Source organism: Peromyscus californicus, unplaced genomic scaffold, assembly GCF_007827085.1.
Source record: "Peromyscus californicus insignis strain IS unplaced genomic scaffold, ASM782708v3 Scaffold_3__1_contigs__length_106647218, whole genome shotgun sequence".
In the NCBI taxonomy this organism is placed as follows: domain Eukaryota; kingdom Metazoa; phylum Chordata; class Mammalia; order Rodentia; family Cricetidae; genus Peromyscus; species Peromyscus californicus.
In genome coordinates this window covers 48,489,116-48,515,845 of record NW_026294551.1, presented here as the reverse complement: position 1 = coordinate 48,515,845, position 26,730 = coordinate 48,489,116, and the positions used below count along the sequence as shown (strand labels likewise).

General features: G+C 50.5%; 1 protein-coding gene across 2 annotated transcripts; it reads left to right on the top strand.

Moving 5' to 3' along the window:
• The first annotated feature begins 892 nt into the window (after positions 1-892).
• Ccdc92b (coiled-coil domain containing 92B) lies at positions 893-25,428 on the top strand. 2 transcript variants are annotated; one of them, XM_052756095.1, is made up of 5 exons: positions 893-1,127; positions 9,588-9,699; positions 13,987-14,139; positions 19,151-19,198; positions 21,930-25,428. In XM_052756095.1, exons 2-5 carry the CDS (start codon positions 9,678-9,680, stop codon positions 22,541-22,543), a joined length of 837 nt encoding a protein of 278 aa, XP_052612055.1. In that variant the 5' UTR covers positions 893-1,127; positions 9,588-9,677; the 3' UTR covers positions 22,544-25,428. The 2 variants fall into 2 exon arrangements, with proteins under 2 accessions (XP_052612055.1, XP_052612056.1); XM_052756096.1 differs by lacking the exon at positions 9,588-9,699 and having other exon boundaries at positions 895-1,127.
• Positions 25,429-26,730: the final 1,302 nt, after the last annotated feature.

Genomic DNA, 26,730 nt, shown 5'->3' with positions numbered 1-26,730 from the left:
ATCAGTCTTTTGGTCCGAGTCCCTGAAAACCACCACCTTCAGCGTGACAAGATAGTGATGGAAATGAGCTGCCACTGGGAGCTTGAGCCACCTGCCACTCACTCATAGCACCTGATTTCTTGCCATCCACCATCGTGCATACAGCTGTCTAATGATCCCTCACCCCTGTAGTAAGCCTTGTACAGGTATTAACCCATTTAATTCTCGAAACAACCCAAAGGTGCACTCCACACACCATCATCGGCCTAGGGAAGAAAGAGATGCTGATGGAGCCAGAACTATACGGCGAGCAGAGTAACTCTAGAAACCTCCTATTTACGGAAAAACAAAGCAAAACAAAAAACGGCTCCACATCAACTCCTGACACATTTTAGGGACTTTAGAGTTTATAAAGGATCTTCTCTTGGTTCTGGGTACCATCATATACGAGGTGAGGTGACTCACCCAAGGTCACAAAACTAGTGAGAGGTCTAGCACAGCCTTGCTGCCGCCTAGACCAGGAGCAGATTTCCGATTCGCCTGCTAGCAGCTCGAGGGTATCCTAGCCCTTTCCTGGGAGGCTGCCTCTCCTAGAGGGGCGGAGCGGATCCCGGCCTGCGGGCCTGGGCGCTGTCCGCGGTGCTGATCAGTCGCCGCGTCCCGGTTCGCCTAGTCGCCTGCGGTGTCCAGTTCCTTCCTCAGCTCCCAGCCAGGGATGCTCAGAGGATTCGGCTGCCCTCAGGGTGCGGAGGCCAGGCTCCCGGGGCTCCCCCGTGGTCTCGGGGTTCCCCCTCCCCCGCCCCAGCCGCCAGCCTCCCCTCCCCCCGCCCCGCCCTCGGCCCCTCCCCGCGCGCCCCAGGTCCCTCCCTTCCCCCTTATCTCTCCCGCCCCCCGCCCCCTCCAGCTCGTTCGCCAGTTCCGGTCACGTTGCTGGGTGTTTACGCCCGGAGCCCGCCCCGGGCCCCCCGCTTCTGCGCCCCGGAGCCCCCCGGAGCCCCGGCCCCCGCGCCCCACAGCCTCGCAGCAGCTGATGGCGCCGCAGCCGGGTCGCGCTCTGCGGATCCCTGAGCGCAGCTAGCGCGGGGGAAGATCTTTCCCGAGACCCAGCGAGGCCCGGGCCCGGCCCGCCGGCTCCCTCGGGTCCTCAGGTGAGGAGGCCGGGCGGTGGTCGTCGAGGGTGGGCGCTGGCCGGGTAGCCGGGGTGATGAAGGGAGCGCCAGAGCTCAGGTTCCGCCGGGAGGGCTGCGCGGGGCCGGGCACCGCAGCGCGCGGGAGGCGGGCAGGACGCGGGCTGCTGGCAGAAGTTGTCCTCCGCCGCTAGACCCGGGCCCTTCCCGGTGCTGGCGGGGAGTCCAAAGCAGTCCGCACCACCGCCTCCCGCCTCCCACCACTCGCGCCGCCGCTCTGCCTGCCCTTCGTGTCCTGGCTGGTCCCTCTCTTCCCTATGCTCGGTGGTATCCATATCCCTCAAACCCCCTCCCCCGCGCGCGCCCCATCCGACTCTGGAGTCAAATTCGAGGCACAAACTGCAGAACATCAAGTGAAGGGGGGGTTCAGTTTTTCGCGACACCCCATTACTACGTACCTGAATCCTCAGCAATGATGAGGTTGGGGTTGTGGGATCTTAAATGGAGCGAGAAGCCAGAGTTGAGGGGTGTTTGGGAGGAGGGACTCTGGAGTGAGAAGGATCACAGGTCCCTGGAGAATGGCACCGCCACCAGCCTCCACCTTGCAGACAGAGTCCCAGACATTTGTCAAAGGCCAAATCTTGGTTCCAGACTCGTCCTCAGGAGAGCCAAGGACTTAGTGGGGGTGGCAGAGTAATTATTTTTTAATACGTGTACTTACATGCCCTGGTGATTCCCAGTAAGATTCAATTCATTCTCTCTGCTCCACTATTGGCTGTGTGGTTTGTTTCTTGCAAGGGATTCCCAGAGTCCAAACAGCCGGGAAGAAGAGGACAGGACACAAGGAGAGATCAGATTTCAGGAGACAAAAACTGGGTGGGGTGTAGAAATCGAGGGGATGGCCATGGTTACAGGGAGAATTTTATCTTGAGAGCAAGAGGTAGCATCCAAAAAATGGAGTTTAGCCTGCAGAGGTAAAGTGTGGTTGCCTTGTGAGAAGCTCTGAGTTCCAGAGTGAGCGCCTACACACTACAGTTGTGTATACCAGGCAAAGGGCTTTGCCTCTCTGAAGTCCTGTTTCTTCATCCCTGGAGTGGATGTACGAATAGGACCGCCAGTGTAGGGTACGATAAGTTCGTGTGTCAAATGCTGGCAACGGTGCTGAGACGTGTGTGAGTTAGTGTCACTGCCTGTGCCTTCAGGCCTGGGCTTGAGAAGGCTTCTGGGATCTGCTCTCCTCTTGCCCTGGGGCTCTGAGTCAGAGGGTGAAGAGGAATAATGACTAAGAAAAATAAAGAACTCGAACATATGGATTCCTTTATTTACTCGTTCATTACTCTGCCTCTCCCAGCTCATAGATCTGCTTCGGCTATAAGAACAACAACAACAACAATAAGTTTAGCTTTCCCCTAGAATCAAGGAGCCATGCATTCTTAAAGAACATTAAGAATGGTACAGAGATATTTGTTGACCTGACAGATGTTTTCAGCCCCAAAGACAAAAGAAGCACTAAGAACGAAATTGAAACCGGGACAAGACCATCAGTCAAAGCATGAGGCAAGGCGCGCTGAGAACTCGCTGTGATCTGAAGCAGGAGGCTCCAAGCTGCTAGGCTGGCTTGAAGGAAGGGTGGGGCCGAAAAGAACTGGGGGGGAAGCATAGAGCAGGCTGAAAGGTGGGGCCAGGAGAGATTTAAACATCTTAGGGAAACTGCGAACTCACCCACGTATGGTGGCATATGCCTGCAATCCCAGCATTAAGAATACTGAGGCAGGAAAATTGCCATCAGTCGGAGACCAGCCTGGGTTACATAGTGCGTTCCAGTCTATCCTGGACTACAGCGTGAGAACATTTCAACAACAGCAATAATAATAATAGTAAAGTAATTAATAAAAATAATTTCAAACTTTTCTTAAAATTTATTTATTTATTATGTATACGGTGTTCTGCCTGCGTGTACACCTTCACTGCACCCCAGCAGAGGGCAGCAGATCCCAGTACAAGTGGTTGTGAGCCGTGGTGTGGGTGCTGGGAATTAAACTCAGGACCTCTGGAAAAGCTGCCAGTGCTCTTAACCTGTGCGCCATCTCTCCGGCCCCAGTTTGGTTAACAGACACCTTTTCTTATGCAAAAGTTTATCCTAGAAAAGATCACTAATGGGGGCTGGAGAGATGGCTCAGGATATAAACTCAGATGACGGTCTGAGTTTAATCTCAGATCCCAAAGTGGAAGGAGAGAACCAACCCCCAAAAGTAGGCCTTTCACCTCTACATGTTCCCCGTGGCATGAGGGCCCCTGCACCCACACACATACACACCATACATGTGTGCACACTTGGACAATGAAATACTTTTTCTCAAAGTAAAAGATCATTAAAAGCAAAGCCACCAAACCACCCGGTGGGGTGACACATACATGCTTTTAATGCCAGCACTTGGGAGGCAGAGACAAGGGGATCTCTGTGAGTTGGAGGCCAGCCTGGGCTACCTAAGAAGATGCTGAGCAAACAGAGAAGAGCAAAGCCACCAACCCTACCCTCTGTCGTCTGAACTCCCCTCAGATGGCTGAGGTGACTCCAGTCCAGAGTACCATGCATCTTCGCGTCCTAGGGTGCGTTCAACCCAAGTCACTAGAAGAACTGAGGAGAAGAACTGAGGACTAAGTTCCCTATGCCTATGTCAGTTGTGGGCAGATGGGAAGGGAAATGGAGACCCAGAGACTGGCAGGGCCTAAGTTACTCACCAGAGTCAGGAGGCCAGGCCTCAGAGAGACAGAATTGGTCGGGACAGTAAGACGGCGTAGCAGGTAAGGGTACTCGCTGGCGAGCGTGATGACCTGCGTTCCACTCCTGGGACCCACATAGCAGACAGCATGAACTGACTCCCTCAGGTTGTCATCTGATTTCCACATGCATGCTCTGGTGTGCAGGAGCTTGCCACATGCACGAATAAATAATAAATAAATATAATTTAAAAAAATTTTTAGCCGGGCGGTGGTGGCGCATGCCTTTAATCCCAGCACTCGGGAGGCAGAGCCAGGCGGATCTCTGTGAGTTTGAGGCCAGCCTGGGCTACCAAGTGAGTTCCAGGAAAGGCGCAAAGCTACACAGAGAACCCTGTCTCGAAAAAAACAAAAAAAAAAAAAAATTTTTAAATCAGAATTGTGCCAGGACCAGTAGGTTCCTGTGCCAGCCACTTGGGTGATGGTTGAGATCTTGAGAATCAGAGCCTTTTCTACCAACCCTTCCAAAAGGAAGAGATATTTGTACCTTTAAGACCCATGAGATATATGTCAACAGTATTTGGAATTAACTATAAATTTTGTGCCACAGGTCCTTTTTTAATTCTGGGTGAGTTGTTTTTTTTTTTTTTTTTTTTTTAAAAAACACTACTTTTTTTTTTTTTTTTGGTTTTTCGAGACAGGGTTTCTCTGTGTAGTTTTGGTGCCTGTCCTGGATCTCACTCCGTAGACCAGGCTGGCCTCGAACTCACAGAGAACCGCCTGCCTCTGCCTCCTGAGTGCTGGGATTATAGGCGTGCGCCACCACCGCCCGGCAAGACTACATTTTTGTTGTATTTAATTTGTGTTCAGGGTACATGTGTGTGCATGCGATGATATGCATGTGGACGTCAATGAGCAACTTGTGGGAGTGGGTTCTCTCCTGCCACGCTGATCCCAGGTCTTGTACTCATTTCGACAAACCTGGTCACAGGCCCCTTTACGCACTGAGCCATCTTTCTAGCCATCTGGTGATTGTTGTTGTTAATGGACTTTTTTCCCCCATCAAGCTACAAAACTAACATAGGAAAGAACTAGGAGTACCAGGGGTAGAGAATCAAGGCAGACCTTGCGGTGGCCAGGACAGTGGACAGAGGCAAAGGATGAGAGACGCAGCCTCTGGGACCAGGGAGAGCTGGCAGTGACAGCCCTTCAGCTGCCGCCGCCTGGCTAAACCACATCTAGGACACAGCTTCCGATGCCCAGTGGTTCTAGGACTGCATGTATGTCGTGACAACCTGCCATTTGTCTGCCTCAGCCCTTCTGACGTGCCGGGATTCCTCGGCCTCATAGAGTTCCGCCTGCTCCTAGTTCCCCCTGCCCCCCTTCCCCTCCCCCCTCCCCAAACAATCCACACAGTAATGTCTAAGAATGAAAACTTGCCAAAATAATTTGTGACCCAAATTTCTGCCCTAAGAAGAAAGAGCAGCCTGCCTAGTTGGGAGCGAATGGCCGAGCCCATCCGGGAAAGAGCAGAAACAGCTGGTTGGCTCAGCTTCTCCTGTGGCCAGGGTCCAGGCTCCAGGGCTGTGTGGGAAGGACTTTCACCCTTCACAGCCATGTGTATGGCAGTGAGTGGGAACAGACATTTCTCTGTTCCTCCTAGGGTAGGCCCACACACCTTCATCCTTCAGATATGCACACAGCACCCACACAGCTGTAAGAGGTTGAGAAACACACCTGGGGCTTAAGATGTTGTTCCGTGATAGAGTGTGTGAGAGGCCCCGGAATCACAGACATTGACACATGTGTGTTTGGGCACTCCTTAAGGTACACACAAACCCTTTCCTCCCAGTACACAGTTTCACAGGCCGACAACTCGTCTGGTTCCCCTACATTAGGCCCCAGAGTATTAGGTGTCCACCTGACATCTATTTCTCCTTCTTTGAGGACCCTTGGGGATGTCAAATCTAATCGTGTCTGTCTTGATCTAGTGAATCTGCCCTGCCATCAGTCTACGAACTCCCCCAGATCCATCACTCATCCGTTCTGCAGGTATTTGCCGAGTGACTTCTGTTTGCTACATACTGTACTAGGCACTGGGGAACTGGGGAGAAACAAAAGGAGTCCTTCGTCTTCTGTTGCTAACAGTCTGGCAAGGGAAACAGACAGTAAACAAACTCTCCGCGCACACCCGTGTGCCAGGAGCTTCGTGAAAGAATAGTGCAGAGGAAGGGAGTGGAGAGTGACTGGCAGAAGAGTCCTTTTATTTTGGGGGTGATCATAGAAAGGCCCTGAGGAAGCAACATTTGAATGATGATGGAAGGGAGGTACTGAGCCTTGAGGTGAGTCTAGTAGAAGTTACTCCTGGCAGAGAAGACAGTTCATACAGAGAACCCCAGGCGAGTACGTTTAGAGCCGCAAAGAGGCCATCAGTAGGGGAACAGGAGACGAGAGCAGCAAAGAAAACCAGAGGCAGATTGTGCAGCTTGATTAGGACTTGAGTTTTGCCCGGTGTGGTGGTGCGCACCTACAATCCCAGCACTGCATGGGTAGAAGCAGGAAGATCACAGTTTGAGGCCATCCTGAGCTACAAAGCAAGACCCTGGCTTAAAAACAAGAAAAGGAGAACAGGCCAGTGAGAGGGCTCAGCAGGTGCAGACACTGAGAACCTGAGATCAAGCCCTGGGACCCTCATGGTGGAAGGACAGAATCAGCATCCAGCAAGTTGTCCTCTGACCTCCTCATGCATGATGCGGCGTGTATAACAAATAAATTAATGCAGTTTAAAAAATCTCGGTGGTGGTGGCACACTCCTTTAATGCCAGCACTCGGGAGGCAGAGGCAAGCAGATCTCTGAGTTTGAAGCCTGCCTGGTCTCCAATTCGAGTTCTCGGGCTACACAGAGAAATCTTGTCTTGGAAAAAACAAAGCAAAAATACCAGAGAGATGGCTCAGCTGTAAAAGTCCATACCAGGTTTAGTTCCCAGTACCCATATCTGACAGCTCACAACTGCCTGTTGCTCCAGCTGCAGGGCATCCAGCAGCCTCTTCTGGACTCCACAGGCATCTGCACTCACACATGCACAGAGACACATGCATATACACATAATTAAAAATAAATCTTTTTCGAAAAGAAAGAATTTGGGGTTTGATGTAATGGGAAGCATTGGAGAGTTTTGAGATAAGGACAGGGAGATATATTTGCTAAAGGGGAGTTGGCTCCTGAGTGAAGAATAGTGGGACAGGGTGGAAGCAAGAAGCCAGGTCTCAGAGCACTGTAATGGTACCAGAGGGAAGCTGGTGGCTCGGACTAGGGAGATAATGCCAAATGATGGATTTGGGATAATTTTGCTGTTTAGCACAGACTGGCAATCAACTCAAGATGGTCCTACCTCAGACTCCTAAATGCTGTGAATATATATATGCACGTGATGCCACTCTAAACCAGAGTGATTTTCTTTAAAAAAGAAAAAAACTTCAAGACCTACCCCTAGATGAACAGCTGCAGACAATCAATGGCTGCCGAGAATCGATTTCTAGTGATGGGCCCCCTGATAAATTATCCAATCCCAAGTGATCTGATCAGTCCTGAACACGGAAGAGCAACACTAAATGGTCTCAGTAAGTTTTTTTTTTTGTTTGTTTGTTTGTAGTGAGAGATGGAAAAGGTGTAAATACAGCACTCATGTATGAAATTCTAAAAAACTGCTTTTCAGACTTTTAATCCCAGCACCACTCAGGAGGCAGAGGCAAGTGGATCTCTGTGAGTCTGGAGTCAACCTAGTCTACATAGTGAGTTCCAGGATAGACAGGGCTATGTAGAGAGATCCTGTCCAAAGAAACAAAAAAATGAGTGAGTTAATTTGTTTTTGTTGTTGTTTTTCGAGACAGGGTTTCTCTGTATAGCTCTGGCTGTCCTGAAACTTGCTCTGTAGACTAGGCTGGCCTCGAACTCAGAGGCCTGCCTCTGCCTCCCAAATGCTGGGATTAAAGGCCCGTGCCACCATGCCAGGCTCATGATTAATTTTTGAAAAATCTGCATTTCAGAGCTGAGATGATAGCTCAGTCTAAGGACCTGAATGTAATCCCCAGAGCCAGTGTATCCAACACATACTTGTCATCCCAGTGCTGGGATGTAGACACCCAGGTCCCTTGGACTCAGTGACCAGACAGCCTCACCTAATCAGCGAACCCCAAGCTACTGAGACACCCTGTCTTCAAAAGGTGTACGGTGCCTGAGGAACAATGCTGGAGGTTGACCTCTGGCCCCCACACACATGTGAGCAGACGTACACATGTACCCATACACAAATGCACTCATGAACACACAGACACACACTGTAAATCATAGGGCCTGAGGATGTAGCTTAGTTGGTAGAGTACTCGCCCAGCATGCGTGACTCCTAGATTTTGTGTTCTAGCACTGCTAATTAGTTAGTTAGTTAGATAGATAGATAGATAGATAGATAGATAGATAGATAGATAGATAGGTAGGTAGGTAGGTAGGAAGGAATGTAGGTAGGTAGATACATAGATAGATCGATCAATCAGGATATGGGGCCTCATGCCTATAATCCCAGCACTCAGCAAGCTGAGACGACAGGATTACCGTGAGTTTGTGGCCAGTCTGAGCTACATAGAGCACACGAGGCCTGTCAGGGATATAGCAAGACCCTCAAAACCAATAATAACAATCATCATCATAAATGATTTAAAATAAATGAAAAATGTTAGACGGGCAAGATGGCTCACCAGGTTAGGGGATTTGTGGCCAAGCCTGCCAGCGTGGATTCCGTCCCAGAACCGAGAGAGGGAGAGGAGAACCAGCTCCCACAGCTGTCCCGACCTCCACTCATATACCATGGCATGTGTACATGCACAAACACAAAAGGAATGAATGCAAAAAATAATAGGTTTTTTTAAAAGAATAAATGAAGTTAGTAAGTCACTGTGTCTAAGGATCAGGAGTCTGGTGGGTTTTAACTGGGGTTTCCATTCTGAGTTCATTTGAATGGCTCATCTAATAGGTCAGTCCTCTTCATATTCATAATTTTAATGAATTCAAAGTCAGTTGAATGGGAACTGTAATTGTATCTGCAAACGCTTTCATCTTATTTTTTGTTGTTTTGTCCTGTTGAGGTTTCTCCTGCCGTCTTTAAGCACATATTAATAATACAAAACGGGGATTTCATGATGACATTTTCTTCCATGTATATGGTGTACTTTGATCATATTTACCTCCCTGTTAGCCACATTTTCCCACACTTTCCTCTCCCTGCTTCTCTTCCTGTGTGCCCTCAGAGACGCACGTGATCCACTTCAGTCACCCCAGTAGCTGGGACCACAGGTGAGTGCCACCTACCTGACACCCCTCACCTTTGTATGTGAGTTAATCACCGAGTACACCTCCATCACCTGCATAGTCCCACGTCACTCAAGAGGAGGTATGGACTAATACAAGATGACATGTAACCCAAAAGGCTAGGAAACTTGGGGACATGTAAGCTCTTTCCTGTCACAAAAAAAGTTCAGCCTAAAAAATTAAACCGACTTTCGTTGATCCCAAGCCTAAAGAAGGTCTTGTGGGGCTAGGGATGCAGCTCAGTGGTCGATAGTGCCTGCCTAGCATGTGCAAGGCCGTGCCTGATCCCAGCACCTGGATCCACAGCACTCACAGATTGTAGTAACATACTTAATCTCATTTGTTTGACTGGTTGATTGATAGATTTTCTTCTTTCTTCTCTGATTTTATGATTGCAGGGGCTTTGTTGTTATTACTGTGTCCTGTGCTTCAGCAAGAGTAGACATAAACAGATGAATGGAAGGATGAATAGGTGGATGGATGGATGAATGGATGAAATAGTAGATCAAGGTAAGACAGCCTATTCGCAGAAATGAACAGAGAAAGGAAAAAAAGAGTATATACTGAGTTACTGTACTAAGACCTTTTATCTTTTTGGTTTGTTTGTGTTTTTTCAAGACAGGGTTTCTCTGTGTAACAGCTCTGGCTATCATGGAACTCACTTTGTAGACCAGACTGGCCTCGAACTCACAGAAATCCTCCTGCCCTGACTCCTGAGTACTGAGTTTAGAGGCATGTGTCGCCACCACCTGGCTCTACTGAAAATTTTTTAAAATTTTATTTTATGGAGCAGAGTGGTGGTGGCCTTTAATCCCAGTGCTTGGGAGGCAGAGGCAGACAGATCTGTGAGTTCGAGGCCAGCCTGATCTACAGAAGTGAGTTCCAGGACATCCAGGACTGTTACACAGAGAAACCTTGTCTCAAAGAAAAACAACAACAACCAAAATTTATGTGAGTGAGTGCTTTGCCTGTATGTATGGCTGGAAGCGAGAAGAGGGCATCAGATCCCCTCATACTGCAGTTGCAGATGGTTGTGAGCTGCCTCCTGGGTGCTGGGAAACAAATCCAGGTGTCCTGGAATAGCAACCAGTGCTTTTAACCACTGAACCATCTCTCCAGTCCATTTTATTTAATTTTTTTTTTTTTTTTTTTTTTTTTTTTTTTTTTTTGGTTTTTCGAGACAGGGTCTCTCTATGTAGCTTTGCTCCTTTCCTGGAACTCACTTGGTAGTCCAGGCTGGCCTCGAACTCACAGAAATCCGCCTGGCTCTGCCTCCTGAGTGCTGGGATTATAGGCGTGCGCCACCACCGCCCGGCTTATTTAATTTTTTTAGTGTCTTTTTTTATTTTATTTTTATTTTATGTTTCTTAGTGTTCTGTCTGTATATATGTGTTGAGGGTGTCAGATCCCCTGGAACTGGAATTACAAACATCTGTGAGCTGCCATGTGGGTGCTGGGAATTGAACCCAGGTCCTCTGGAAGAGCAGTCAGTGCTCTTAACCACTGAGCCATCTCTCCAGCCCCTCTCCAGTCCTTTTTAATCTCCCTATTACATCAGGAAAATAATGTCTCCTAGAGGTTAACTTTTGTGCTCAGAGTCGACACAGAAGGTAACTGAAAGAGCCAGGATTCAAACTCGGGGCTGTTCCCACTGTAAACACTGGATACCTTCTTTGAACTGAAGAAACTAAGCGCACACCTGTACTCCCAGCTGCCTGGGAGACTGAGGTGGGAGGATCGCATGGTGAGCTCACAAGTGTGAGGCCTCTCGGTGTAACATAACAAGATCCCACCTGAAAAACCAAAAGCAACTCTAGGGGACCCTGTGTCAAAAACAAGCAGACAGAGGGTTGGCTGGAGAAGCAGATGTGCCCCCGCCTCTGAGCATGGGAGATGTCTGATCACTTCAGTGTCAGTACGTTTGGAGGAGTCTACAGTGCTGGCTGGGGAGTGGTTGGCCCAAGTGGCATAAGGTGTCATTTCTTGAACACACAGACGGTCAGTAAGCATCCAGTGCTCTCCCTAGGCCAAAGGGCCATCCCATGCTGACATAAAAAAAAAAGCTCCTGGGTTGGGTTAGTGGGGCCAGGGGTGATAGGGAAGAGGGCCCAGATGGGAGCCTGTGGAAGTGAAGTTCTCAGGTGGACCCGCTTGGAGTGACCTTACAGATGAAGAGCTGCCCATCTTACCTCATGACCGTCCTCTCTCATTATCCTAGACAATCCCCAGAGTAGGTGGAGTCAGATCTTTTAGAAGTTTAAGGAGAGCCCAGAATGGTGACTCATGCTTTAATTCCAGCACTCAGGAAGCAGAGGCAGGAGCATCTCTGAGTTTGAGGTCAGCCTGGTCTACATAGTGAGTCCCAGGACAGCCAGAGCTACATAGTGAGACCCTGTCTTGAAAATAAAAAGTTTAGGAAGAGGGAGTTGCGATGTAATTTCATAGTATAGTGCTTGCCCAGCATGTGCGTGGTGCTGGGTGAAATCCCCAGCTCAGCACATAAAAAACAAAAAACAAACCCCACAAAACTTTGGGGAGGACCATATATAATGGCCCATGCCTATAGTCTCCACTACTCAGAAGGCTGAGGCAGGAGGACCATTTGGACCTAAGAGTTCATAGCTAGCCTGGGCAGCGTAATGTAAGCTCTATTACCCAAAATAAACACATAGCTTAGGCAGTGGCTGCCAGAGAAAACAGGGGTTCCAGCTCCTGGGCCCAGAGCGCTTGCCTCTGATTTTATTTGCTCTTCCAGCAATCTGGCCACCATGGAGGAGTCACTGGAAGAGAGCAAGGCGGGGAGAGAGGGCCACCAGCCTGGCCATGAGTAGGATCCAGGTGCCTGCTTCTCTGTCCCCATGTTTCCATGGGATCCAACATTGTGGGTCTTCTGATCCTGGCTCCCATTCCGCTCTCTAGAGTGACCCCCACCCCCCACTGCTTTCAGCCCGTAGAGACATGAGACTGAGCAGCTCTTCAGCTTCTCCCTCAACCATGCACACCCGTCAACCACAACCATGCACACCCGTCACTGAAGCCCTCCAAAGTCAGAGACAGGAATGTGGAGAGTTCGAGGCTAGCCTGAACTACCTATCAGGACTCTCTCTCCCCTGTGATTTGAAGGAGCCTGAGATGCATGTGGGAGTTATAACTGGAACAGATTTCAGGGTTCATCACCCCAGCTCCCCTTTTTTTTAAAAAAATTATTAATTAAATTTTTTTCATTTTATTTTACATCCCGAACACAGTTTCCCCTTCTTCCTTTCCTCCTGTTCCTCCCCCTCTACCCCCCACCCTGCTCCCTTCTTACCCCCACCCCGCCATCATCCACTCCTCTTCTGTTTCTGTTCAGAAAGGGGCAGGCCTCTCATGGGTGTCAACAAGGTATGGCATATCAAGTTGAGTCAGGACTAAGCTCCTCCCTTTGTATTGAGGCTGAGCGAGGCAACCCAGCATGGGGAATAGGTTCCCAAAAGCCAGCTCAAGTGTTAGGAACAGGCCCTGATCCCATTGCTAGGAGTCCCACAAATAGACCAAACTACACAACTGTCACACATATGTAGACACTAGGTCAGTCCCATTCAGGCTCCTTAGCTGTCAGTCCAGAGTCTGTGAACTCCTGTAAGCCCAGGTCAGGTGTTTCTGTGGGTTCCCTTGACTCCCCCTACCATCACCCCCTGCCCCTTGCTCCATGTCTGCAACAGGATTCCCGGAGCTCAGCCCAGAGCTTGGCTGTGGATCTCTGCATTTGTTTACTTTAGTTACTGGATGAAGGCTCTCTGATGACAATTAGGGTCGTCACCATTCTGATTACAGGAGAATGCCAGTTCAGGCACCCTCTCCACTATTGTTAAGAGTCTTGGCTGGGGTCATCTTGTGGATTCCTGGGAGTTTCCCTGGCACCAGGTTTCTCCCTAACCCTGACATGGCCCCCTATCAAGACATCTCTTTCATTGCTCTCCCTCTCTGTCCCTTTCCCAGCCCACCCAACCTGATCCCACAAGTTCCCATGGCCACCCACCCCCAGTCCACCCAGGAGATCTCTTCTATTTCCCCTTCCCAGGAAAATCCATGTGTCCGTCTTTGGGCCCTCCTTGTTACCTAGCCTCTCTGTGGCTGTGGATTGTAGCCTGATTATCCTTACTTTACAGCTAATATCCACTTAGGAGTGAGTACATACCATGTTTGTCTTTCTGGGTCTGGGTTATCTCACTCAGGATGATTTTTTTCTAGTTCCATCCATTTGCCTGCAAAGTTCCTAGTGTCTTTGTTTTTTACAGCTGAGTAGTACTCCATTATGTAAATGTAGCACATTTTCTTTATCCATTCTCCAGTTGAGGGGCATCTAGGTTGTTTCCGGGTTCTGGCTATTATGAATAATGCTGCTGTGAACATAGTTGTGAGCTCCCTTATTTTACATATAGAAAGCTGAGACCTCAGAGAAGGAGCAAACTGGCCTTGAGTAACAAATCTAATGAAGGCTAGACCCCAAGTCATCTGCCTGTCTTTGCCAACTTCTTCTCCACTTGTTTGCCTGTCTGGGGAGCAGAAGAGGCGGGAAAATGAAGCCAGGGCACCCCTGGGCCTCAGCTTCTTGGACTGTTAAATGGGAATAATAGTCTCCCTGAGGACATGCTCACTCAGCCTTGGAGAAAGCTAGTAGAAGACACTGAGGGTGAGGGAATCCTCTCCCTGGAGAAAAGAGGACCCAGCATGATGAAGGACATCACAAGGGATCTGAGGTGGGGCAAGGCAAATGGCCTCTGAAGATGTGGTATCACCTTGTCTTCCACCCAGGTGGGGCCCAGGCCTGGGTTGCCATGGATACCGTGTCCCTGGAGCATCAGATCCAGAGCGTGCAACGCCACATCAGCTTCCTGAAAAAGGAGCAGATGGCCCTGCTTCGAGACCTGCACCTGGAGATCCTGAGGCTGCAGAAACGCTGCTCAGGTGAGGCTAGCACTCACCCTGGGGGGTGGCGGGGCTGGAGTGAGTAGGGGACACTGTCACCACCATCAGTTTCTCTGGTGGGGTGCCCTCCTTGAGTTCCTGTGAGCCTAACACAGGTTCTGTCAGGTCTCTTTCTGGATGAGAAGGACAAGGTGGAGTGAGTTCTGGGGATGAGCTGGATGTGACAGTACATGACTGTAATCCTGGCATGGGGGAAGTAGAGTTAGGTCTCCAGCTGTATGGTAAGTTCTAGGCCAGCCTGGGCTACACGAGACCCCGTCCCTCACCCTCCCCTGCTTCCCCACACCTAAATATTTAAGGCTGAGGACCCTCCTGAGGTGGTTGGTCGGGCTTCCAAGAACCAGTTCCAGGGGCTTCCTGTCCTTTTCAGTCACTGTTCATTGAGCTTCTGTCATCCTTCAGGAAACCCAGGTAGGGAAACGCAAGTACCAGTGAATAATGGTGAGACAGAGCAGAGGGCTTAGAGTGTTGCTCAGTGTTGGAGCACTTGCCCAGCATAGACACAAGGCCCCAAGTTACAGACCCAGCATCACACACAGAAAAATAAACACACATCAGAAAGTAAAAGGGCAAAGAGGAGTCCAGGATGATAATCCAGTTTGAGCAAGATGATAGAGCCCGAGTGCCTCCATTCTAAGAAGGAGCATATCATCTCCCGGAGGCTGAGTAGTATGCAGACATACTGACAGATGATAGGGAAGGAAGTGAAGAAACCACCAGACAAAGGGGCCAGCATGGCAAAGGCCAGGAAGTAGGATAAAGCTATGCTTAGAAGAGACCGTGAGAAGCCAGACTGGTGGCGCACACCTTAAGTCTCAGCACTCGGGAGACAGAGGCAGGTGGACCTCTGAGTTTGAGGCCAGCCTGATCTGCAGAGCAAGTTCCAGGACAGCCAGTGCTACACAGAGAAACCCTGTCTCAAAATAAATAAATGAATAAATTAGGAAGAAAGAAGAGGAAACTGTGAGAAATCCAGCTGGAGGCAGATCCTGGAGACCCTGACAAATACAGGGAGAGCTGTGAGTTTGGCTTGTCTTCTTGACAGTAGAAAATGAAAACCAGTGAATGGTTTGGAGCAGCAGAGACAGTGAATTGTGGCACAGGGAGGCTGGATATGTGTGGTGGGGCTGATGGGGAGGTTCTAGGGAGAGGTGAAGAGTTAGTAGGAAACAGCTTGAAGGAAAAAGCCTGACTGTTGATTGCATTTGTGAGCAGAGAAGAGGCAGGTAAAGAATGAATGGAAATTCCAGACCTGGCTTCTGCTCTTGGATCCATAGCCTCAACTTCCCAGGCCTCTCAGATGCAGGAAGGACTGTGTGACTCAAGTGTAGGTAGAGTTTTCCCGTCCCAGCAGCCGCTTCCAAATGACCACACTGAGGCTTATATTACTTATAAATGCTCAGCCAATAGCTCAGGCTTATTACTAGCTAGTTCTTACAACTTAACCCATTTCTATTAGTTTACATTCTGCCACGTGGCTTGTGGCTTCACCTGTCCTCCAGCATGTCCTATCCCTCCGCGGCTCCTGGCGACTCCTCTCCTCCTCAGAATTCTCCTAGTCTGACTCTCGAGATCAATCTCTTCCTGCCAGGCTATTAGGCAATCAGCTTCTTATTAGCCAATGAGAGTAGTACATATTCATAGTGTACAAAAAGATTGTTCCCCAGCACCCAAGTACTCATGTGTCTCCCAAGTGTAGGCTTTATGTGTGTTTGTTGATACAAGGTTTCATATAGCCCAGACTGTCCTTGAACTCTTTAAGTAGCCTAGGATGATCTTGAACTTCTAATCTTTCTGCCTCGAAAAAGGTGGGATTATAAGTATAAGCCACCACACTCAGCTCTTCCAATGCAGGCTGTTGTGCCAATAGCTCAAGGGATATCTCAGTTAGGAGAGCCCAGTTTCCTGTTTATCTATTTATTATTTCCTCCTCCTCTTCCTCCTCCTCACTGTGTAGCCCTGGCTGTCTTAGAGCTCAATATGTAGATCAGGCTGGCTTCAAATCCACAGAGATCCTCCTGCCTCCGCCTCACTAGTGCTGGGATTAAAGGTGTGCCTACCACCACCAGGCTCCAATTTCTTTATTGTGAAAGTGATAAACCAAGACCCAGAAAGAGAGAAAATCAAAAATATATGTTAGTGTCACAGCCAGGATTAAAACCAGCAGATGTGCAGTTTTCTGAACGTTCTCTACCTCTCTGTTGCCCAGAGGGGGAAACTGAGGCCAGAAGGCTCGAGTGAACCACTCAGCTCCTCCCTCACATTAACAGAATGTGAGCAGTCTTGACTCGGCCTCTTGGCACACGCAGATCCAAGCGAGGCTCCTGGCCATCTGTCTCCCCAGTGACTGGATGGCCCCAGAGGCCACTTTTTCATCACAAGGACAGTATCAGAGGCAAACAGGAGACTCAAAAATCTTACCGCAGATCCTCTCATTTCTTCCTGTTTTTCCCTAATTCTGGGGACCTAGGTCCTTCCGCTCTGGATACAGGATAGTTCCCATGACAACATGACAGGCAGGATTAGATGGCCCTCTAGCCCCCTCTGGCTCTCAGGTGAGCCTGGGCTTGGAGCCTCCTGGTTATTGATTAAGGAGATAAAAATAACTCTGGACTTGTCTGGAACTGCTACTCTGGGAGGAGATGACCTGATCAGGCCCTCCTTCCAGTGGGGGTGCAGAGAAAAGAAAGCAGAGGGAATAGAAGAAGGAGACTGGGGTGGGGGGACCCAGAAGGTCAGGCTGCCTGGAGAGCCAGGTGGAGATGAAGAACATGGGACTTGGAAGTAGAAGTAAGTTCTGGGCTGATGGAATAGCCTGGATAATGACAAGTGCCCCTGAGCCTTAAGTGCTGGCCAAGCCCTAAGCTAAATCCTGTTTTTTCCCATTGCATCCTGGCACCAGCCCCTTGTAAGAGAGGTGCTGTTTCATTTCCATTTTCCAAATGAAAAAACTATGGCTCAGAAGTATCCTTACTGGTCCAGGGTCCTACCATGTACTGATTTCATAGAATGCTTACATAATCTACAAGGATTCTCATCAGAAGATGGATAGAGAAAGATGGGGAAGCCTGGCATGGTGACACACACTTTTTTGTTTGTTTGTTTGTTTGGTTTTTTTTTTGGTTTTTCGAGACAGGGTTTCTCTGTGTAGCTTTGCGCCTTTCCTGGAACTCACTCTGTAGCCCAGGCTGGCCTCGAACTCACAGAGATCCGCCTGGCTCTGCCTCCCAAGTGCTGGGATTAAAGGCATGTGCCACCACCACCAGCTGGTGGCACACACTTTTAACCTCAGCACTCGGAAGGCAAAGGCAGAGGGATCTCAGTGCATTCAAAGCTAGACTGGACTACATAGTGAGTTCCAGAACAGCCAGGGCTGTATAGTGAGATCCTATCTCAAAAAAAAACCAAAAACAAAAAAAAAAAAAAAAAGAGAGAAGGGGGGGGCAGATGGGATTTTGTCTCATCTCTCAGTCCTGTGGTTAATGATTGAAAGAAATCAGCCCTTGAGAAGTTAGTGGCAGAGCCAAGGTCCCTTAGGCCATTTCATAGACCTTAGAGAGGGGAGAAGTTTGGTCCCAAAGAGACCTAGGGATGGAGGCATCGGAGGCCTCCTAGTGGCCCCAGGGAAGAGGTTCAGGCTCCGGTCATAGCTAAGGTCCTCAGGGCTCTCTGTGTCCTGGCAACAGGTGGCTTCCCCAGAGAGAAGGTACTTCTAGCAAAGCCCCTGGGCCCTCAGAGCACTTTGAGGGGAGAGGACAAGCGTACAAAGGTCACAGGCCGGCCTGTGTAGGTACTGCTGGGCAGTAGTCACAGAGATGTGCCACTGTCTGTGGGCTCTAAACTTTTTCCCTGAAGGTATAGGCAGGTGCTCCCAAGTAGACCCTATGGCTCCGGGCTCCAGTCCTCCCAGAATTAGAACCCAGAGCCAGGAATACTGTTTCTGTATCACTGAGTTGTACACCCCCGATCCCTCCCTGTTCTGAGCTCTGGGAGTTGAGGGACAGGAGGTGGGGCTGAAAATAGGGATCGAACAGTTGCCCTGAGAGATGGAGCATTGGGGGCACCAAACAGACGAACAAAAAATGAGTGTGAGAAAAATAAACAGAGCTGGGCGCACGCCTTTAATCCCAGCACTCAGGAGGCAGAGGCAGGTGGATCTCTGAGTTCAAGGCCAGCCTGGGCTACAGAGTGAGATCCAGGACAGCTGGGACTGTTACATAGAGAAACCCTGTCTCGAAAAACAAAAAAAAAAAAAGAAAAGAAAAGTAAGCAGAGATGAGGTGTGGCTGGGCCACCAGCACCCAGGAAGAACTTGTTCCTATACCAATGACCTTGGTGATGGCATTTCCCAGCTTGGGTGCCCCTGAGGCGTCCCTCCCCTTTCAACGCCAAACCAAAGCCTGGTACATCCTCCACCACTAGGTGGCGCCGTCCTCCTTAAGCCCTTCTTGCATAGTGGTCAAATGGGGTTTAGGAAACGGCAGGGATCTCCAGACAGCAATACAGGTACGATACTGGCTATGAAATTAGTGTCACGTGTGTTCAGCTTGGCAAATAGCTTCTGCCCATTTCTGTTACTCCCCAAGCGTCTCTGGGCACTGCAGCATTCATCAGTCAACTAAGCTTGTATGGCTCAAGACCCTGTGTAACAAGAGTCGAACACAACCATCTGACCTGGTAGCATATTGCCCCTTAGGAAAAGGCAAATACCCCCTCACCCCCTAAACAAGCTAGGCTCTTCTGCCCACACGGAAAGTCTCTGTCCCCAAGCCTAGGTACAAAGCTTTTGCTGGAAAGCGCTCTGGGCTTGGGATCCCCAGGCCCAGGCTATGCCTCCAGCATGACTCTTGCTCTTGCTGGGATGTAAAGTAGCTGTAGGGGGTGGTGTAGACGGTGCCTGTGGATCTGTCCTTCCATTAACTGAGCTGTGATTTCCTGACACGCACACCTACGTGTGCACACACAAACCACTCTATTCTCTCTTCCCCAGAACTGACCCATGACCTGGAGATGAGAGAGGTCCAGTCTCACCAGCAAGGTAAGAGAAACAGCTCCGAGCTCTGGTGGGAGGTGCATGAAGCCCAGAAGATTGAGTTTCACCACTTGCTTTTTAAATGTTTTATATATTATTATGGGAATGGGACGCACACGTGGAAGTGTGAGAACTGTTGGGAGTCAGTCCGTTCTCTACTTCTACCACGTGGGTTCCAGGGATCAAACTCAGGTCATCAGGTTTGACAGCAAGCACTTTTACCTGCTGAACCATCTTGTTGGACCAGATTTTGCTTTTTTGAGATACGCTCTCATGTAGCAGAAGCTGGCCTCTAATTCACTATGTAGTCAAGGTTGGCCTTGAACTCCTCAGCCTCCTGCCTCTACCTCCAAGAGCAAAAAAGGAAGATGCCCAACACAGACCTCTGCCCCCACCCCCCACGCAGTGGTATATACAAACACGTGCACACATGCACACACACATGAAATGAATGCCACAATGAAAATTTAAAAGTAAAGTTGTTTTTTTAAGTCTCATTTGGGCAGAGCATGGTGGCACACATTTTTAACCCCAGCACTCAGGAAGCAGAGGCAGGCAGATCTGTAAGTTCTAGGCCAGCCTGGTCTACATAGCAAGTTCCAATACTTCTGGGACTACATAGAAGATCCTATCCCAAATAAACAAAAAACGAGGGGTGCCATACCAGAAGCCCCCCAGGACTGAGTGACAAGACCATGTCAACACCTAATGTAGGACCCGGGCAGTGGTGGTGCACACCTTTAATTCCAGCACTTGGGAGGCACAGGCAGATCTCTGCTACACAGAGTAACCCTGTCTCGAAAAACCAAAAACAAGGAAGACCTGGTGTAGGAAAGAGAGGAAGGCTGGGTGGCCTGGAGCTGGCTGGTCCAGTTACCTCCCTGTGTCTGGCAGGGTCAGAGGAGGATTCTGGTGGTACCATCGAGAGGCAGGGGTACCTTGGTCTTCAGCCAGTTTCTTTGCCATGATATATCAGATTCAAGGCCAGTCTAGACTACACAGTGACCCCTGGAGACTGTTCTGTGTTGAGATACTGCCTCATTCTGTAATCCCAAATGACCTAGAACTCACTATGTAGACCAGGTTAGCTTCGAGTTTGTGGTTATCCTCCAGCCTTAACATCCCAAGTGCTGATATTACAATCATGAACTACCAGGCTGGTGCCAGAAGAATTCTTAAGAATTGACAGAAGGGACTAGAGAGAAGGCTCAGTGGTTAAGATCACTGGCTGCTCTTCCAGAGGACCTGGGTTCAATTCCCAGCACCCACATGGTGGTTTACAACTGTCTGTAACTTCAGTTCTAGGGGACTCAACACCCTCATACAGCCATGCATGCAGGCAAAAGACCAATGCACATAAGATAAAAATAAATAAATTTTTAAAAAGTTAACAGAAGAAAAACAAAACAAACAAACAAAAAATAGGCAGTGGTGGCATGCACTTTTAATCCCAGCACTTGGGAGGCAGAGGCAGAGGCAGATGGATCTATGTAAGTTTGAGGCCAGCCGGTCTACAGAGCGAATTCCAGGACAACCAGGGCGACACAGAGACAGAAAACAAAACAAAACAAAACAAAACAAAACAAAAGAATTGACAGAAACCTGGACATGGTGGTGCACAACTTTAGTCCTAGCACTCGGCAGGCAGAGGCAGGAGGATTTCTGTGAGCTCCAGGCCAGCCAGTGCTACATGGTGAGACCATTGTTAGGGTGGGGTCGGGGGTGAAGAAAGGAAAGAAAAAACAGAAAAATTGACTCCCTGCAGTACTGATGTGTTACAGTTCTTACACAGCAAAAACTCACAAGAGCAAAGAAGTCTGGAAACTTTTCAGCTAAACTGTTAAAGTCCTGTAGATCCCTTCGTGCAGCTGAAGATCAGCTAGGACACAAGGGAACTCTTGGGCTTGAGCCAACTGTGTCCACCTGTTCACATGGCACTTTTGGACACTTCTGTGCTTGGAGAGAGGGGACACTTACTCATCCCTGACACAAGACAAGGAGTTACTGCTCTGTAAGGAACCTATCCCCTTTTGCAGCATATGTTAAAGCTCTTCGCATTGTTCTGATGTGTATCTATGGTTCACTCCTGCTGTCAAGGCAATGGCAAAAACTAGACCAGTCAGCAAAAAGAACTCACACATGGGATATGTGCTCCATGAAGGAAAGAACACCCAACACCACCTCCTGTGCACGCCCACAGCTTCTCAGCCCCTGCTCTTAACATGGCTTCCTGTCACGGGGCTTTGGCAAGCGGACAAGCTGTTCCCCGTCCAGGAGTACCCTTCTCCGTGGGAGGAGCTGTTCTCCCTAGCTCTGGAGCCTCTCCTGCTTCACCCTCTCGAGCCTGGAGCCTCTCCTCCCCCGATGGCATCACATCCCCCTTAGAATCAGAGCATTAATTTGTCTTTCTGACCCATGTCACACTGACATTTGTTTGTGGTTATTTACTATACTGCGCTGTATGTTTCATGAGAACACCGCCCAGAGACTCAAGGCCCAACAGATTGCTTACAAATGAACGATCAATTAGGAAGAGTTTTGAGTTTAAGCCGAATAATTAGACGCCGAGGGTAGTTCAGGGCTAAGGTAGGTCCCTGTGGCTGGAATTTGAAGCGGAAGAGCCGGGGTGTTGGGGGGGGGGGGAGCCGGGGTGTTGGGGGGGTGGCCGCTGGGCCAGCTGAGTTACGTTTCACGCCCTTGGGGGCATCATCGCTCCCTTATTCTCCCTTGTTTACAGAAGAGGCGTCCCGGGAGCTGGAGAAGAAGTGCCGCGCGCTAGAGTCGCAGCTGGAGGCGCGAGCGGCGGCCAACGCGGAGCTGCGGCGGGAGGTGGCGCAGCGGGAGGCGCTGGTGTCTGCGCTGCGCTGCAGCCTGCGCTCGGAGGAGCGCCGCTTTCTGGAGGAGCTGCGGCGCCGCAGCCACCGCGCCACCGTGCTGGGCACCGAGCTGCAGAAGCACACTGAGGCGGCCGCCTACCTCTCCTGCCAGCTGCATGCCGCACGCCAGAGACTGCAGGCCCCGCGCTCCGGCGCCGCTGCCGCCGAGCCCCGGCCCCGCCGACGCGCACAACGGGCCCGCCGACCTCCCGAGGCGGCCGCCAAGGGGTCGGGCCGGGACTGGGCGACCTGGGACGACGCCGATCCCATGCCGGACCCCGCGCTCTTCCTATACCCGCGGAGGCCGCCCCGGCCCAGTGCCCGCGGTCCGCGCCCTTTGCTACGCCAGGAGCTGCGAGACCAAGACGCCCCGCACCCCGTGTCACACCAGGAGCCCCTTGACCAATGCAGCCCGCACCCCGGGCCCTTGGAGAGCCCTGACGCCACGCCCAGCGCCCTAGGGGATCCTGAGTAGGCGCGGGGCAGGCAGTGGAGACCGGGAAGGCAGGCCCTGCTGGGCGGGATCAGGGATGGGGCGGAGTCCAGCCCGCAGATCCGCCCCAGCTCCGCCACCCACTAGAGCTGCCCCCGCCTGTGTGTTTCCCCCGAGATGAGCTGCCCCCATCGGATTGGGAGCGCCAAAGGATCGCACTTTTTTTTGTGGTGGACTGGCAGTAATAACCCTAATCTGGGTTCCACCCAGCCCCTGGGAGGGGGAGAGGCGGGGTCTTGTCTGTCCCTGGAGAGCTGACAATCCCTTGAAGGGCGGGAGAAGGCTGGGTCTGCCTACAGGAAGGAACACGGTGGCACTTGGCACCGCTAGGCCTGCAAGCTCCCCTTTCCTGCTTTCTCTCCTCCACTCCCAGCCCTGCCCAGCCTTTTGCTTGGGAGAGGCAAGTTTAGGAGCTAACTCTTGTACTCGGAAGTAGCTACTCCCCGCCCCACCCACCCCACTGATAAGTCCTTGAAGGTGAGCACGGAACACTTTATAATCTATTTTAGAAGTCCTCTCAGAGCCGCTGGGTTCCTGGTGGCAATTGACTTGCAGAAAACAGTAAGCATAGACCCTTGGAGCGGGTCCTGGAAGAGGAACTGATTGGTTTTTCCCATGCAGGGGTGCAGGAGATAGGCAAGCTGGGGCTCAAATTTTGGCGAGGACGGAAGGGTCATTCGTCCTTCCCGTTCCTGCGGCCGGCCGCCTCAGAGACTTCCCAGTCCTGTTATAGGTGCTAATCTTGCCCAGCTTCCCAAGCAGCTGGCTGCATCCAGAGGCAGGAAGGAGGGCCTGGCTTTTTTTAAAGTGGCCGCTATTTATAGAAATTCGATTTTGCTGGGGAAGAAAGTGGAGACTGGTTAGTCCTCGGTGGTGCCTAACCCTGGAAAGGCCCCTAAACCTGCAAAACCTGCTGGTGATGGGGTGGTCCTATGCTCTCTCTCCCTCTTAGTTGGGAGTGGCAAGTAGAGAGCACAATGTTGGCACTTTCTCCTTGTCAGTTCAGCTCATCCTAGGCCCCGCCCCAGAGCCCCACTCATCTCTCTTGGTCTGACCTGCATGGGGTCCTAAGTGCCTGTGAGATCTTCCCTGGGGCTGCTGAGCAGGAATGCCTCCCTTCACTCAGACACTGGGCCCCTAGCAGACCCTGGCTAAGGCACCACATTGTGTGTGCCTCCCAAGGTCTTGAGGTGGTGAGCACAGTCAGTCTCGGTAGCTGACAAACTTCTCTAGTCATGGCCACCAGGAAGACAAAGAACTCTTGGCTCATGCCCTCCACTCTGTAAGAGGAAGCAGGAGTTTGACCTGAAGCAGAAGGCAGTGAGCACATGCCAACCTGATCCTGCACACAGACCCCTCCCCACTCTCCCCTCCCTGAAGGACAGCTGAGGCCACTGAGCAGAGCTGTCCAGCTCCTGGGAGTTGGATGGCGGAAGTAGAATCCTGGGGTCCCTACTAGGGCCCCAACTGCTACCTTCACTCCAGTGGCAATACCTGTACCGCTTGTCCCCTCTCAGTTTTGTGTGCCTCTGCCCTCTCCTGCCACCCTTCCCACCTGGAACTTGCCTGTGTGAGGGACTCACTCTGTTCCCTTGGAGGTGCCCAAAGGGCAGTGGGAGGGGAAAGGCCGCTTTCTCTGGGTGCCTACACAGACCTACATCTCCTACAACCTTACTTTTGGGGTGAACAGGGTGACTTTGCTGATTTTTCTAGGAGAGCCCTTTCTCATCCATCCATCCACTAAAAGCCATAGCTACCCCGACTAGCTTCCCTTTAAACTATAGCAATAGCCTTCTTCCTTTTCCCTTCTGGGCACCCAGGATGTTAAGCTGGTTCCATCACACCCCATCCCCAGGCATCCGACAGTAACCTGCCTGTCTTTCCTCAAGTGACCCTGTCAAGTAACGCCTTCCAAATCCTGTTCCTCTTCCAACAGCCAGAGATAATGATACTTGTTCGTGGGGTGCTTGAAGATCTCCCAGATGAAAGGGTCTGAGGGCCTCTGACTCCCTGTCATGACCTTGGGGTGGGGAAAGGAAATAATGCAACTCTTCCAGCAGCGAGGGAGTGATAAGGAGGCCTAGGCAGATACAGGATTCCAGTGTTAACAGAATAGCCCTTCCCCCTTCCTCTTCTGGAAATGGAAGGCTCCCTTGAGTGGCCTATAGGCAAGGATTCCCTCAGCCTTCTGATCTGGGACAGGCCCTCCCCTTAGCCTCCACCCCTTCCCTTCCTGGACCTGACTCTAGGAATCCACCTGGTCAAAGGAAAAGTACTAACCACGACCCAGGAACGACCCAGTAGCCAAGAAGGGGATGACCAGTCCATCTCTCTGCTTTGCTGTACACATCCCCATTGGGAGACCAAGATGGTTCATGTAGACACTCATAAAGGAGAGGGCTCCTGCACAATGTAAGTACAGACAGACTCAGAAGGAAGAACTACATGGGAGTCCAACGATCTAGAAGCCATCCAGGAATGAGTGAGCAATGCAGTATGAGACTCTATACCCCTTGTCCCTGTGTCGTTGCCAAGGCAACCTGTTCTTTGGGGGAACCAGCCAAGATGGGGCAGCTCATTCCTATATGAGCAGCAGGATAGAGTTGTCCTGGATGAAGATGGAAAGATGGTATGGCGCATCTTCTCATTTAGGGGGCCAGGGGTCTCCTAAGCACCCTTTCACAGTGATGTGCCAGCCTCGAATGGGAGACACGCAGGGCAGACAGATCCTGCTCCAAATTCTCTGTTGGCTGCGCTTTTTAATCCAATGCTTTTCAGAGTGTATTCACTCACCTACAGAAATAGAGCCCTGTGCTTTAGGGGTGACTATCATATGCCTTATTCTTAATAAAATGTTTGGGAAAACATGTAAGTCTGTTCTCTTGCTGAAAATGCTGTTGCTTACCTACCTCTGTTCCAGCAAAGGTAGAGTAGGGAGCTGCAGATGTGAGGGAGACAATAGCTTGGAAATAAGTGGGTAGAGTGAACCAGATGCCTGATACCATCACAGACACACACAAATATGCTCTTTAGCCAGGAGGTAGTGGCGCACACCTTTAATCCCAGCACTTGGGAGGCAGGGGCAGGCAGATCTCTGTGAGCTGGAGGCCAGTCTTGTCTACAGAGTAATTCCCAGGACAGGCTCCAAAGCTACACAGAGAAACCCTGTCTCAAAAAAACAAAACAAAGGGCCGGGCGGTGGTGGCGCACGCCTTTAATCCCAGCACTCGGGAGGCAGAACCAGGCGGATATCTGTGAGTTCGAGGCCAGCCTGGGCTACCAAGTGAGTTCCAGGAAAGGCGCAAAGCTACACAGAGAAACCCTGTCTCGAAAAACCAAACCAAAAAAAAAAAAAAAAAAAAAACAAACAAACAAACAAAACAAAGCCTGGTGGTGGTGGTGGTGCACGCCTGTAATCCAAGCACTCGGGAGGCAGAGGCAGGCGGATCTCTGTGAGTTCGAGGCCAGCCTGGTCTACAGAGCAAGATCCAGGAAAGGCACAAAGCTACACAGAGAAACCCTGTCTCAAAAAACAAAAACAAGGCTGGGCGGTGGTGGCGCACGCCTTTAATCCCAGCACTCGGGAGGCAGAGCCAGGCGGATCTCTGTGAGTTCAAGGCCAGCCTGGGCTACCAAGTGAGTTCCAGGAAAAGGCGCAAAGCTACACAGAGAAACCCTGTCTCGAAAAACCAAAAAAAAAAAAAAAAAAACAAAAAAAAAAAAAACAAAAAAACAAACAAAAAAAAAAAAACAAAAACAAAACAAAACAAAAAATGCTCTTCAGGGCATAAGGTGCTTGCTGAGGTGACCTGTCCCTTTGCCAAGGCCTGCCAGCCTCTCCATGCACCCCCAACCTGAATTAACATGGAAAGAATGAGATCTTGGATGAGAGATTTCTGAGCAGCCTAGAGAGGGATAGGTTGGAAGGATCCCATGCCTAGAATTGTTCACTGTTCTGGTCTAGAAAGAACCCTAAGGTCTTGGCCTGTCTGTCCACCCGTGTTGTTCTCCATCTGATAGAAGTGCAGGAGCCCACTTCCTAGAGACAAGCCCTTTCTCATCCTCTGCTAATGGGAGTCATCCTATGAGCCCAGCTTCAAGAGCTCAGCACGTCTGGTACCGCGCGCGCGCGCGCGCTTCCAATGTACGTCTATGTTGTGGACAGCTAG